This window comes from Rhopalosiphum maidis, chromosome 1 (assembly GCF_003676215.2).
Source record: "Rhopalosiphum maidis isolate BTI-1 chromosome 1, ASM367621v3, whole genome shotgun sequence".
Lineage (NCBI taxonomy): Eukaryota > Metazoa > Arthropoda > Insecta > Hemiptera > Aphididae > Rhopalosiphum > Rhopalosiphum maidis.
In genome coordinates this window covers 74,592,377-74,606,436 of record NC_040877.1, presented here as the reverse complement: position 1 = coordinate 74,606,436, position 14,060 = coordinate 74,592,377, and the positions used below count along the sequence as shown (strand labels likewise).

At 26.2% G+C, this 14,060-nt stretch overlaps 1 protein-coding gene across 1 annotated transcript; it reads right to left on the bottom strand.

Annotated features, from left to right (window-relative positions):
- Positions 1-3,409: 3,409 nt before the first annotated feature.
- Positions 3,410-12,965, bottom strand: LOC113548332 (endothelial lipase-like). The gene is made up of 7 exons (XM_028188694.1): positions 12,923-12,965; positions 11,527-11,688; positions 10,473-10,578; positions 10,184-10,329; positions 8,926-9,171; positions 6,826-7,023; positions 3,410-3,585 (listed from the first exon to the last, which is right to left on the bottom strand). Exons 2-7 carry the CDS (start codon positions 11,594-11,596, stop codon positions 3,410-3,412), a joined length of 942 nt encoding a protein of 313 aa, XP_028044495.1. The 5' UTR covers positions 11,597-11,688; positions 12,923-12,965.
- Positions 12,966-14,060: the final 1,095 nt, after the last annotated feature.

The window sequence follows — 14,060 nt, the reverse complement described above, 5'->3', positions numbered from 1 at the left end:
TTTATATAACTGTTTTGTACATTGTTGCTCATGACATTTTCATTGACAAATAAGTTCGTTCTATCCGTCGAATTGGCAAAAATTATTTGGATCATCGTATGCAACGTAAAATGTTCCTCTTACCCTAAAATATACAATATACTTTTTAATATTTAAAATGGACACATACTATTTGATCAATAATTTGATATTATTATCGTTGTTTGAGTTTATCCACTGATTACAATATTGTGAATAAAATAAATAAACACATTGCTTAAAACCAATGACTTGAATATAAGTATATGTATATGTTATTATAGCCTAACATAGGTACCCACTTTAATATTTAACTATCACTTTAATTGTTAACTAACTCAAAGTCACTAACAACTATTTAAGTAACTAAAAAAAAAATTTAAAAAATTGTTCGATTTACGTTCAGATACGAAATTCATATAAACGAAAAATAGAAATTCCCGCTGTGAAAAATAAAACTCTTGTTTGTATATTCATGTGCCTATGATAAATTATATTCACCAATTATTCAATAAACAATCTAAAATATGAAAATAATGATATACATCCGTGATTTTAAATGTACATATACACGCATTAATAATTATTATAATACAGCAAGCACATACAGAGGATGATTTCCAAGCACGGTCAATCCAATTTTCCTTTAATGATGCATTTATAATAATTAGATTTCTTTATGATATTTACGGAGTGTACACAGGTAAACTATGACAATATAATCTTCATTTTTTCAAACGAGAACGGTGTTTTTCTGCTGTAAATTGCGAAGTATATGATTTACTAGAAAATATTCATGTATATAAATCGAAATTCAAATGAGTAGTTCTGTGCTATTGACTTTATGTAGTTACAAAAGATAATCCTACAGATACGAGTATCATAATAAATTATATATAGGTAGTAACATTACTAATTGATTAATATAAATTGCTTAGTTTTTAAAGTTTGTTCGCGTTTAATGATTATTAAACTAAAATGTATTAAATCAATTTTATTTTGAATATAAAATCATTAATACTGACTACAACTAAGTTTATTAATAGATAAAGTTTAATAACTCGTAAATTAATCGTTTGAATTTAAATGGATTTTTTTTAACAGGTGTTTAAGAATAGTGTACAATACAAAATGATGTTGCTCATTTGAAAAATGAAGTTTATAACACCCCAGAATACTCTTAAATAATTTACATAATATAAGGAATTTAATAATTCAGCTTGTAATGTTTTTATAGCGAAAATTCTAATTCCAATTTAAACAAATGTATATAATTCAAGGATATAAAAGAGGAATAAGTATTATTGGGGAATCACTCTGTATAATAGTACTGCAATTAAATATTTCTACATCCGTTAACACTTTTTTGTTTGTTCTTTTCCGAATACGAAAGTATCATTTCGATTGATTTTAAATAACTTGTAAGCATTTTAATTTCATTAAAAAGTTTAAATGATTTATCATTCGGTTTTAATTATTATATACCTATAGTTATTGGCGTCATAATTACAGGTTTAATTGGATTGACTTGACACTACTTAATACAAAAATTATTTATTAATTTAATATGAATTATAATGTAGGTACTATGAGTTTAAAATAATTAAGTAGGTCAGTTATGAAAAGAGAATACTAATGGTGATTGAAAATTAAAAATAAAAAGTGATTAAGTCTATAATGTAGAGCATGTGAGATTTTTTCAAATAGTTTAAGCTATTAAATAGCTAGTATTATATTATAACTCTTGCGTGAAAAAAAATGGCAGCATCCGTACAATATATAACTATGTACAATAAGCAAACCCGAACCAAATAAATTTGTTACAAACGTACAAGACATTTGAACATCACTACCTACGAGAAAATAAACATAAAACACGCACTTTAAAAAGTCTATTAATTTTTTTAATCCCATGCGCATTGCCTACACGCTCTGATTGTCTATGTAATACGACACAATTTTAATAGTTTATTCATTGTTGTATATATCGGGTGATATATTTAACGTAAGTCACTCGTTATTTAAAAAACTTTTTTTATAGTATTATTTCTACATAATTTCTTTCGTATAATTAATATCATCATTTTTAATTTCTTATTCTAAAGCAAATGTTTTTTGGAGTACTTTATTATATAAAAATCGAATTTCGGATGATTAATTTATGAGTTGGTATTTATAGTTATGTATTTTAAACCACCAATACTTGTTCGAAATTTGATTTTGATAGATCGAAATATTTTGATTATTACTTTGGTGTGGAATATGAAATTAAAAATGTATATTGTCATTCAAAAAACTAAAACAATCAAAAAAATTATATAAATTATAGTAATAAATATATATTGTGAAAGGCGTTTATTGATATTCATAATCTATATATTATTACGTATAATAAGTAAATTTAATGAAGGAATATTGGCGGTGAATGACTAAAGAAGGCTAATTGTCGAGTCACCTTTTACATTGGCTTAAAAATAAAAAACATGAATTATAATGAACTGTGACTTACATGCTATATAAGACATAAGTATATCTCTAAAATTTCTTTTTATAACAACTTTAGATTATGTAAAAAAATATTTTCAAAAACATAAGCGTTTTCTGAAATAATGAGTTTATTATGTTAAATCGATCACTCTGTATATTTAAAGCGATTATACTCTCGAGTTTCACTACGATATAATATTTTAGTATATTGTATTATAATGTCGTGTTCAATAGTTCTGTTCAAATAAAAAACGGATGTCTTTTCCCATAAAACTATACTCTATATTTAACACAGTAATTTGCCCACATACTATTATGATAAGTAACAGATAACGTTTTCTACCGAATGAAATACATATAACGAATTGTTTTTTAATGTGTCTATAATTTATCAACGTTCAAAGTTTATAGAAATTGATTTTACAACTTTTGAAATTTATTAATTTCAATAATAATAATAATATGTGGTTCATTGAATAGTTTTTCATTATGATGATGCGCATCAATATAATATTTTATTTAATTATGAACAATTTTTTAACTAAATTAACCTTACCCTATAAATATTAAAAATGAAACATCATTGTCTGTAGTTATATTTTAGGTTTATTTTACTTGGTTATATAATTTATTTTTAATTATTATGTTATTATATTGATACATACTACATATTGATATGCGAAAATTCCTACCTACCTATGCTTATTTAAATTTTAAATAATAATAAACATAAATATTTTATTCTTATTAATAATAAGGATAAATCAACGATTATAGTTTGCCTGAAAGTATAAACATTAATCTAAAATTTTGTCATTGTAAATTAATATTATATGATTTCTTATCTAAAACAAAACTTTTATAACAACTAATAGTAAATATAAATTTAGAACACTCTTAATGATTACCATTCTGGTGTTTGTAGGCCCATGGGTATGACATCGATCTTGTTCGTAAATGAAGGAAGCACCACCGAGTCGCAGGTCTCCGTGCATTCTATGCCCAAAAACATGTTGCGCCTTTTGGAAAGTGATAACGCAAAATAACACACGCTCTTGAAATGACTGCACCGCGATTGTTCTGAATATACATTTATCAAAAAATAGTGTCGTTATTGATATACGGCCAACGATTCGCATTTGGCGACGATCGTAAAATGCTATTTTCATTTGTGCTTTGTACATTTTGTACAAATATTATATAACTTTGAAAGTTCAATAAAATTCATTAAAATTTATGAGGACGGTGCGTGGAAAAATGGAAAAAAGTAAAAAATTATTGATTTTTAGGAAACAAAAAACACACGCTTCATTATTTTCGTAAGCGATTTTGCATTATTCGTAGCTGTTTAACGTATAAAACAATCTTTATTATAATCGATCTACGTTTTTCTGTTCGCAGTCTATGGAATCTACAATTATTTGTTAAATTTGAACTTGTTATGAAAGAAGTAATTACAATTTTTAATTTTTGGGACACCATAGGGCCTATATTGTGTATGAACACCTACGAATATTCGATATTTATCCCAGGGTTCTTGTCGGAAACAAAAACAAAAAATACTTTATGATCCGATACGATGTAGAAATACTCTTTCGCGCGGTCTTATGATTAACGCCAAAGCAGTTTTTTACGGTGTATTTAACACGCGATTCCTAATCTCATAATTATGTTTTGACGATCTAAACATTATTTTATACTACCGACAAGAATACTGGTGTTATTCCATATTGTATTATATCGTATTGCGCTTATCTCAAAGATCTACATATTATCATCTGTTTGTAGCTCTGCAGTAGCCATTAGAGACAACCATCGTGTTTGTACGTGAAAAAAAACTAATAACCTCCGCGTTACATTCTCGACAGTTACAATAATAATAACGAGATAGGTATTAAATGAAATATTTTGTCTTTCCGTAATACGTTTAATTATTTTTTATTGCCACAAAAGTATTGTGTGTAGCACTTAAGGCCTGTAGCTGTGTAGCGATTCCATTGTTTTTTCACGTCGTTAGTTGAAACGTACGAAACGCTCCAAGTTTGAAGGTAAACGCTACATTTTCTATGAAAAAATTGTTTAAAGTTAATAAAAAAAAAGGTAGATAAGTGGGTACGCACTGCTGTTTATCATGTGTCTAGTGGATCACTATTACAGATGTGTTAAAAAATATGAATTCAATGATATTTATATTATCATAGTACATTAAAAGCGATTCTGAGCAGAAACGGTCTATCAGCTTATATCGCCAAGTAATAAAGGTATTATATGTTTTTTATATAGCTATTTAATTTATTTATTTTACTTTTAATATCATAGTAGGATAAATATAATTTGTTTTCTAAAATATCACATTTTATTCGATTATTATAATAATATATATATATATATTGTGTATTATAATATAAAATATATAAAAGTTTAAGTTTCCACGAATAATGCTTTTAAATTATAGTAAAATAATTAACAAATCGTTATTATTATCGTTTAAATAAATAATTTAGTCTGAACTGGAAATTTATAAAAAATAATTTTCATAGTGCATTTTTTTAGATCTTATGGTTTCAGCGTGAACTACTAACAACGACTCATTGTTAGTCTTCACAACAAATAATACGTATTTATATGTCATTAATCGTTACCTCAGCAACATACTGAATCCACTGGTTTGATAACCACGTATTAAAAATAATAATATTTATTGTAGATGATCCCATTCACTAACTATACCTACTATAGTAGTGTAATACGATAGATCAGATAGATCACCTGATACACCTAAAAAGAGGTAGTAGATCACTTGCTACACAAATACTAAACATTAACTTAACTCAGTTACAAAGAAGTTAATTATAATATTTATTTTAATTATCACTCAGTCAACATATAGCGATTGTATTTCAATTTTTTTTCTTTTTAATAATAAATACATATTTTATTTAAAATCCTCCCTATATTATTGTTTTTATTACACAGTAGCTATAGATATAGTGATTTAACTGATTTAAGCAATTAGATGTTTATGTTAATAAAATAATTATTAAGCGAAGGAATATTTATTTGTTTTTGAAATCATTAAATACAGATGGATTAAACAAAAAAAAAATTAATTAATTAATTTTAACTACAAGTAGTTGTAAATATTATCAACGTATTATTTTTCAAATTAACTGCTTAACCTATTGTTTATGACCGGAACCGGTTTACGAATCTATGATTTAACATCATCATAAGCTATATATTAAGTATATTATAATATTATAAGCCTTAAGATAATTCGAGAGAAACGAAATATGCGCCCAATGGCTGTTATATTTTCTCTGTCAATTTCACATACTGTTATAGTTGTTACTTTTTTATTTATTCCTTTAATTGATTGTTATGTTTTCTATACACCTACATTATATTGTACATAAGTATCAGTGACGTGTTTGCGGAGAGGGTATACGGTGTATACTCACTTCTCTATAATTTATTTTATTTTTAGCGTGCGAGTATACTCTCTAAATAGTCTAAATGTAAACGATATGGCCCCGTAGTCCATAGACCTATTTTTTTTTTCATTGGAAAATACTAGGTACATGGAAGATGGACTGATAGTGGTCTCTAGACCTACTATAATCTTAAGTAACGAAACAATATATTCTATAGTTATTTGTAATTTTTAAATCTCTTATACTTAGTAGATTATGAAAAAAAAATTTGAAAACCAGTAAAATTTAATTTACCTTAATTTACTTTAAATCGTATGGGCATATTATATTTTAGGCCATTTTTATTACATTTATAGTAAGTTATTACTAACTCAAAATTTAATAATAATTATGTTATATGGTATAAATATATATTATTAATTATTACACTAATTAAATATTAATAGTATAATAAATGCAATGTTTTTGGAAAGCATTAAATTTACCTACCATAATAATATTAAAAGTAAAATAAAAATTACTTCAATACGAGTAACTATAATAGCTATATTAAAAAACAGATCATTAAATATTCTTTGTGCCATATAAGCTGTCGGATTATCTCTACTCAGATTCTGAGTTTATTGAGAATCGTTTGTTTTATGCAATGCCATATCATCGAATTCATATTCGAACACACTCATTACAGTAACCCACTTGACATTTAATATACAGCAGAACAGTACCCATTAGCGAATTAATGGGTAAGATTTTCTTTGCTGTCACAGGAATACCTGCGTGAAAAATGCGTATAGTGTATGTCCACGACTATTTTTAGCAATATGACAATACATCACTGATAAGTCTAATATAGTTTTGTTAATTGATATAAAAATATATATTTTACGTATGATATTTGCTTCGTTAGCGCAAACCGGTTGCATGCGACCTCCGTTGACGCTAAAATCGACGTGACCTATCTGAGGATACTCTCCGTAAACTCCAGAGTTCGTGTGTATGACCTCTACGAAATTAGCATCATCCCTCGTCAATCGAAATTCATCCATCGTGAACAAATCTATCAGAGGTTTGGCTGGATCTAAACCTGTAACATTATTATACGTATTTAATAATTAAAAAAAAAAATAGATTTTCCTTAAACTATAATTTTATACTACATATGCAACCACGTAATATGTGTTGCATCTCTTACACAGCAATCAACTTATTCGCTCACATCTGAAAACATTAACTTGCCCGAGAACCTAACCAAAAATAGGTATTTGAGTAATGGTAAGATAGGTACTATAGTGTTATTTGATTCTTATATGTTATAAATTTTAATATACCTATAAGAATAATCCGTTTTAGACTGAACAGCTGCATTGAATTAATATATTATTTATATATGTATGGAAATTGGAAAGTATGAGTTTTTTGTTAATTTGCCATCGCCTTATTGACTGGTAAAAATGTAAGTTTTCAACTTTGAGAATGAAGGTTGCTGATAGATAATTGGATCTAGTTACTAATTTTGAGTAAAATATGTTTTAACTTTTTATTGTAATTCAAAAATGAATAAGACTTCGGTAGGGTTTAATGTTTCCACTTCATATTTATATAAGTACTTTCTAGAGATTACACAGTTTTAAAAAAATTTCTAGTTTTATTGAACTATTTATAGATCCTCAAATATAATTGGACATAAACGATTTGTTTTTGCAAAAACTAGTTCAAACTTCCGTAGTATATTATACAGTGTATTACTAATAGAAAAATAAATTACTAATTGCATTATAAATACATAATAAAAAAGGAAATATAAATAGACCGTTTCTGCTGAGAATCGTTTTTCGTATGCAGTTTCATCGAATTCAAATTTAACACATCCGTTACAGTTATCTATTCAATGACGAGGTACGCTTAACAACTATTATACAACTTCTCCGGTGTTTTTAACAACTTATTTCAATAATAATAAATAATAGCAATTTTTTTTCAAATGTAAAATAGAACGAAATTTTAGTTATAAAAAAAAGTGTTGCACTTAAGTATTTGCTTTTCAGAGCCAATTGTTTATAAATCATAACAAATATATGTATTAATCGAGTAAATTGCAGGATGTCAATCATGGTGATTGAGCCTATTGCTGCAACATGGTTGTAACTTGAAAAATTCAATATCTACAAGCTACTTCTGTTGGTCGTTATTTTCCAGTTAACGCATATTGGGGTCAGTAGAAATTCAGTTTCTTACGACTAATATTGAACAATTTTAATTATGAAAAATAATTTTATGATTTTGTATATATTGTTGTAGTTTAATTTGTAGTATGTAGTATAAACAAATATTACCTAGACACTATATGGACATTAAACAAGTAGTTGAGTTTCGATTTACATGATATTAATTTAATTGGGTTCGGATTGATATAAGATTTTTGAGTTGAATGAAATGTAAATGAAAATTTTATTCAAATGAATAAAATAATAAACGAATTTTCTCGATCGTGATAGAATTTATTATTATATAGGTACGAGTGTTTGAGTGTATGGTTTTCAAAAACAACAACGAAAGTACGCCGTACTCGCAAGTGAGTATAGTGACTATAAATATTTAATTATATTATACGTTAAATTAAAGCAAACCACAAGCGTTCAAATAGTGCTAAAAATAGGGGTAGTACGTATTTTCTCCCAAATTTCTAGAGTTAGCACCACGAACCACCTCATAGTCATAGACGGTTATTTTTAACTAATTTATATGATTTTTTTTCTATAATTTTTTTTTTTTTTTGTACTAAAGCATCAACGTTCTTAACGGTTTGTAATAATGATTAGTATCCCAGCTATTGATTTGTTTTTACTATATACAACCTTTATTCCACAGTTAAACCTTAAAGGTGTTTCCGATATGTTTTTATAAATACGTATTATATACTTCTTGGTATAAATCAAACGCTATCTCAACCCTACCTAACCCAATATTAACATCGTCGTGTACTCACCGATGATCTTGTGCTGTCTCTCCGTCAAGTGATTGCTAATCATGCCGCATATGTGAGCCCCGAGACTATGGCCTACGCAGTGTATATGATAAATGGAAGCGCCCGAATAAGTGAGATGGGCGTACAGTTGAGCGGTGCACTGACTCACTAATCGCGTGTTCCTTAGTGACGACAAGTAACAGGGATACACGGTCAACGGACTCCAATCCACCATGAACACGTTAAAGTCTCCGCGCATCAAGTAGGCTGCGTGTAAAATTTACCGTAATTATAACGACAGTTATTATAAAATTGATTTGATCGTTACGATTAATAACAATAACTGTATGTGTATCTGTATTATATGGTATTTATCATTAGCGTTACAATTAATATTAAATTACTACTACTACTACTAATAATAATAATAATATACTCGACAGATTAATATGAGACGATATTACAGCATCATAAGAGTGCGACCGTATAGACAGTTCCGCTTAATGTGATCATTGACTTATAGAACCAATTGTTTATTGGAAACAAAAAATTAAAACCTGAAGTATATCAGATGTTTGTAATTTTATTGATCTTTCAACGTTTTAATAGAACATAATATAACTGTATATACCGAATAATTGAATCACTTTTATCTATAGTAGATACTTAATAAATAATAGTAATTAAAATCCAAGCTGTTTAATTATCATCATCGTCATAACATAACTATTACCTATACGATTTTAGGATAATATAAAAATAAACTACAGATTTATGCCACGATCAAGCACAATCAACTGCCTATATTAATAGTATTTTATCGTAGAAGTTTTTTTTCAATGATATATACAAAATTTTTTATTTTCATCATATGCATATACATAATAATAATAACGAATAGATAAACGCAATTTTTATGGAATTAACCAGTCAATAGGATCAAAATGATCTGTACAAACTCAATCACATCAAACGAAACTCACTGTGTATAAAAAGTATACTACCATATCTGCAGTAAGATAATAATAAAATTATCCAATTCTAAATAAATATCTATATAATATACTATAATCGAAATGACTGGTATGTATCATAATATTATTAAACTATTTTAAACACTGGTAAAAACTGTTGAAGCCGCAAGTCCAAACATAATAGGTACGTTTAATAACCATTATAATTACAACAAATTATTTATAATAATATTGTACATAATTTTATGTTATAGAACATAAATTATAATATTGTCATCTCTCGCGAGATTAAAAAAATATATTACCATTTCTTAGTATGACCATGAGCTTATTATTTTCCGATCCGTTAAACCCATGTATGACGATAACGTTCTTTTTATATGGATTCCAACCACTATTATACAAGGACCACTTGTCTCTCATATCGATTTTAATCCTTCTTCTTAGATCACTATTTATAAACACATATAATAGGAATACACAAATATATAATTGTATACAAACCAATAAACTATAAATGAAACGTTTGTGTGCCACAATACAGTACACGAGTTTCAATCGTATTAAAATAAAAAAATAATAAAAAAAAAACACCTCGTGTACAAGTAAAACGTCACGTCGGGATCTGGACACTGAAACGTTTGTTTGAATTTGCATCTCCAATAAGTCAGATCACTTGAATCGAAAAATATACCTGAAACTGTTTTTACAAAAATTGTTATTGGCGTTGTTAATATACATAATATTCATAATAATGGAGAAAAAAGATTCAGAACATTAATTTAGTGTGAATGCCCATTGAACAATGGAGTGTATTATTATTTATTTATTTTTAAGGTTAAACATTTATTGTAATACCCATTCGTAACGAATTCAAGACGGTTTCGATTCAACTGGAATAAAATGGTATGATGAATATAATATTTATGTAGTATGTTGAATGTACCTCTACATAGTTGGTGTGATATTTAAACAATAGATAAACACACATACATACACGCACGCGCACACGCACACGCGCTTATATCCTAATAAGCACGTCATAATATAGTTAAGAAAAAAATCTATACTATTCATCGAATGTTTGGCAATAGTAATTATTCGGGTTAATCTAATCAATTTGATTTGTTTAAACAGTAATACACCGAGCCATGAAACAATTAAATCTATATGTTTTTCATAAATAAACTAGGTAAAAGCGATAAGTAATACCAAATTACACGAAACGACGACGCAAGTATCACGGCGTTTCGTAAATTATGTATTTAAATACAATTACAATATAGCTGCTAATGAAATTATCGATATTGAAGAATATCAATGTTGGATATTATAACGTAATTAATAAAATAAGTTTTGATTAACAAAATAAACGGAAAAAATGACTATTAGGCGGACTCAGAATTTTCCAGATGGGATATGGAAATATAGAAGATAATATTTTATATTTTAAAGAAAACGTGATTTTTGTTGAGAGGTGGGTGCTCAATAGATAAACAAGTTGAAGAATGTGAAGAAATGAAGAATATAATATAAAGCAACAGAGCTATTATTGGAAAAAATAAAATATAGTAGTTAATAATTATAAAGGTATATTTGTACTAAGATTAAAATTCATCTAATTTCAAGTGTTAATAAATCAAGTTACCGTTGTTAATGACCGAACATATTATCAATATCGAAATCACAGCTTCAATTACCACTGATTTCTTCATCATTATTTCCACTCAACCTTTAATTATTTTCGATTAATATAGGGTCTTGGTAAACTGATCGTATAAATAATTGATTATAATAACGCCAGTATTACCTAAAATTATGACAAATACTAAAAAATATACATATATTTATATATGATAATATCGTTATATAGATAATAACACGTAGAATTAAATTAATACATAACTTTAAACTATTACAAATTTATTTTAAATAGGTATTATATAAACTTGCTATAAATATTTGTGTTTCATGAAAATATTTTAAATATTTATTCGGGTTAGTCTTTTTTCAATCTTTATAAAAATATGACATCGAAAAATCAATATTTTTAAAATAAAATCCACAATCACGATGTTATACACATGTATATTATAAATAACTTATAATTTTCCATTTTAATTTTCTTATGATAATCAAAATATTTCAATTTGATATTTAATAAAAATTATAATAACTAATAAATATAAATAATGCCACATCCTGATCGATTTGATATGTAACAATAATAACAACACAATTATGAAATATTCTCGTAAAAATTATAACATTTTAAAATATAAAATTCATAAAAATAATAACAAAATTATCCATGAAATATGTAATGTACTTTTGTGATAAAAATAACATTATTAAGACATATCTTGATATTAACAGAATCAAGTAGGTAAAAATCACGACACTCATATAAAAAGTAAGGACAGGCTCTGAACGTCTACAAAAAATCATTCATACGATCAAGCGACATACTCAAGTTATATGAATGTCATGACCATGGCTGATGGATGTACATATTTAAATCATTGTAGTATATAGTTATTTTATTGTTTTGTACTTAATAATGTATGAGGTGTATTATATAACAAGTCATTTATTGTTAGTTGTTAATATTTTAATAATAATTAATTTCCTTAATATTCTGTTATAAAAAGTTATCTGATGATGAACGACTATTACATTATAAATATTTTAAATACGGAATATGGTGAGAAAAATGGTGTAGGTACTTAGAAATAACAAACTAATTACGTTGATACATATTAAATCAACATGTCATTTTAATAACGATTTTCAACTCCTAATATAAAACCATTTAGTTATTATAGTTGTTCAGTCAGATAATTATAATATTCGCGAATATTTCTTTAAAAAAATCATTATTGATTTGGTTACCAATTAAAAAACTATTGTGTGATTATATAATTGTTTAACCAATGGAGTGGGAAAACTTGTTAGAATATTTTATTTTGTATAATATAAATTATTTTACGTTTTTAGTTTCAAACAATAAAAAAATAATTAATTATATAAATAATAAAACTTACGCAAACGTAATTCCAACTCTAATAGTTTTTATATTTTATTAAGTAATATAACTTAGGTTATTTTCATCTCTTCTTTTTTACTTTTTTATATAAATTTATAATATTTCCCATATTTATGTTTTTTATTCAATCAAGTACTTAATAAAATACTTTAGTAAAATGTTTTACTCGATGATTTTGTCTGAAATGTAATTTTAATTATAGGTAATAATTCTGTTGTACACTTATAAATAAAATAATATTAAAAGTATATTCAATACTGATAATGTATACATTTTTATTTAAAAAAATGGATACCTTATCATTACTGTACGGCATTTAAAGCCAATTGAGCAAATTACCGAAGTTCCTTTTAAAATTACTTACACAAGGACCTCTATAGTTACCGACGTAGCAGTATGATATACTATAGACACCTACAGACTAATCTATTAATATACTCATCGAAATCCTAGACTAATTAAAAAGCGCTAACATCTAGAAATTTATCTGGTAATCCTTCCCCCATCCTCAAAGCAATATCAACGGACGATGGTATCACGGGCCATATGTTTGATACAATGATACCACTATGGCATTATCGTATTAAATAATTCGCAATTCTTTCCGAAACTAGAAAAAATATTAAAAATCAGGAAATTGATGAAATTAAAATGTTAAAACGTCAATATTTTCAGAAAAAAAAACTCTACAAAATGGCTATCTTCATTTTTTTTTTAAATAATTAAATAAAAAAATACATTTTTTAACTTTTTTACCGAAACATAAAAATAAATTAAAACATGAAATATTTGTAGTTCTTGTCCCTGTGAATCTTATTAAAAAACCAGAATTATGATATCTACATTATTTCATAAGAGAGATATCGCAATGGGTAAATCCTCGCGGGACACTCTGTATATTATAAGCATTTTATACAATGCAAATAGATTACTTTAAAATAAACTAATTATATGAATTATATTGTGTAATTTTATTTATTATTTTTTAACTGTAGATTGCAACCTATCTTTATAATAATGTTACTAATATCTATACCAATATTTCTTTTAAATAGGATTTATTATTGTATATTTCATATGATTCTATATAATTAATTGTTGAGAGCATTTTCATGCTTATTCGCCCAAACGGTTTA

Excerpts from the sequence above, each read along its gene's own strand:
- LOC113548332 (XM_028188694.1), bottom strand. The coding sequence starts at position 11,596 with ATGATGAAGAAATCAGTGGTAATTGAAGCTGTGATTTCGATATTGATA. Across the intron at positions 10,579-11,526 it reads ATGTTCGGTCATTAACAACG|TTTCAGGTATATTTTTCGAT; the intron begins GTAACTTGATTT and ends TTGTAAAAACAG. Across the intron at positions 3,586-6,825 it reads TAACGAAGCAAATATCATAC|AACAATCGCGGTGCAGTCAT; the intron begins GTAAAATATATA and ends ATGTATATTCAG.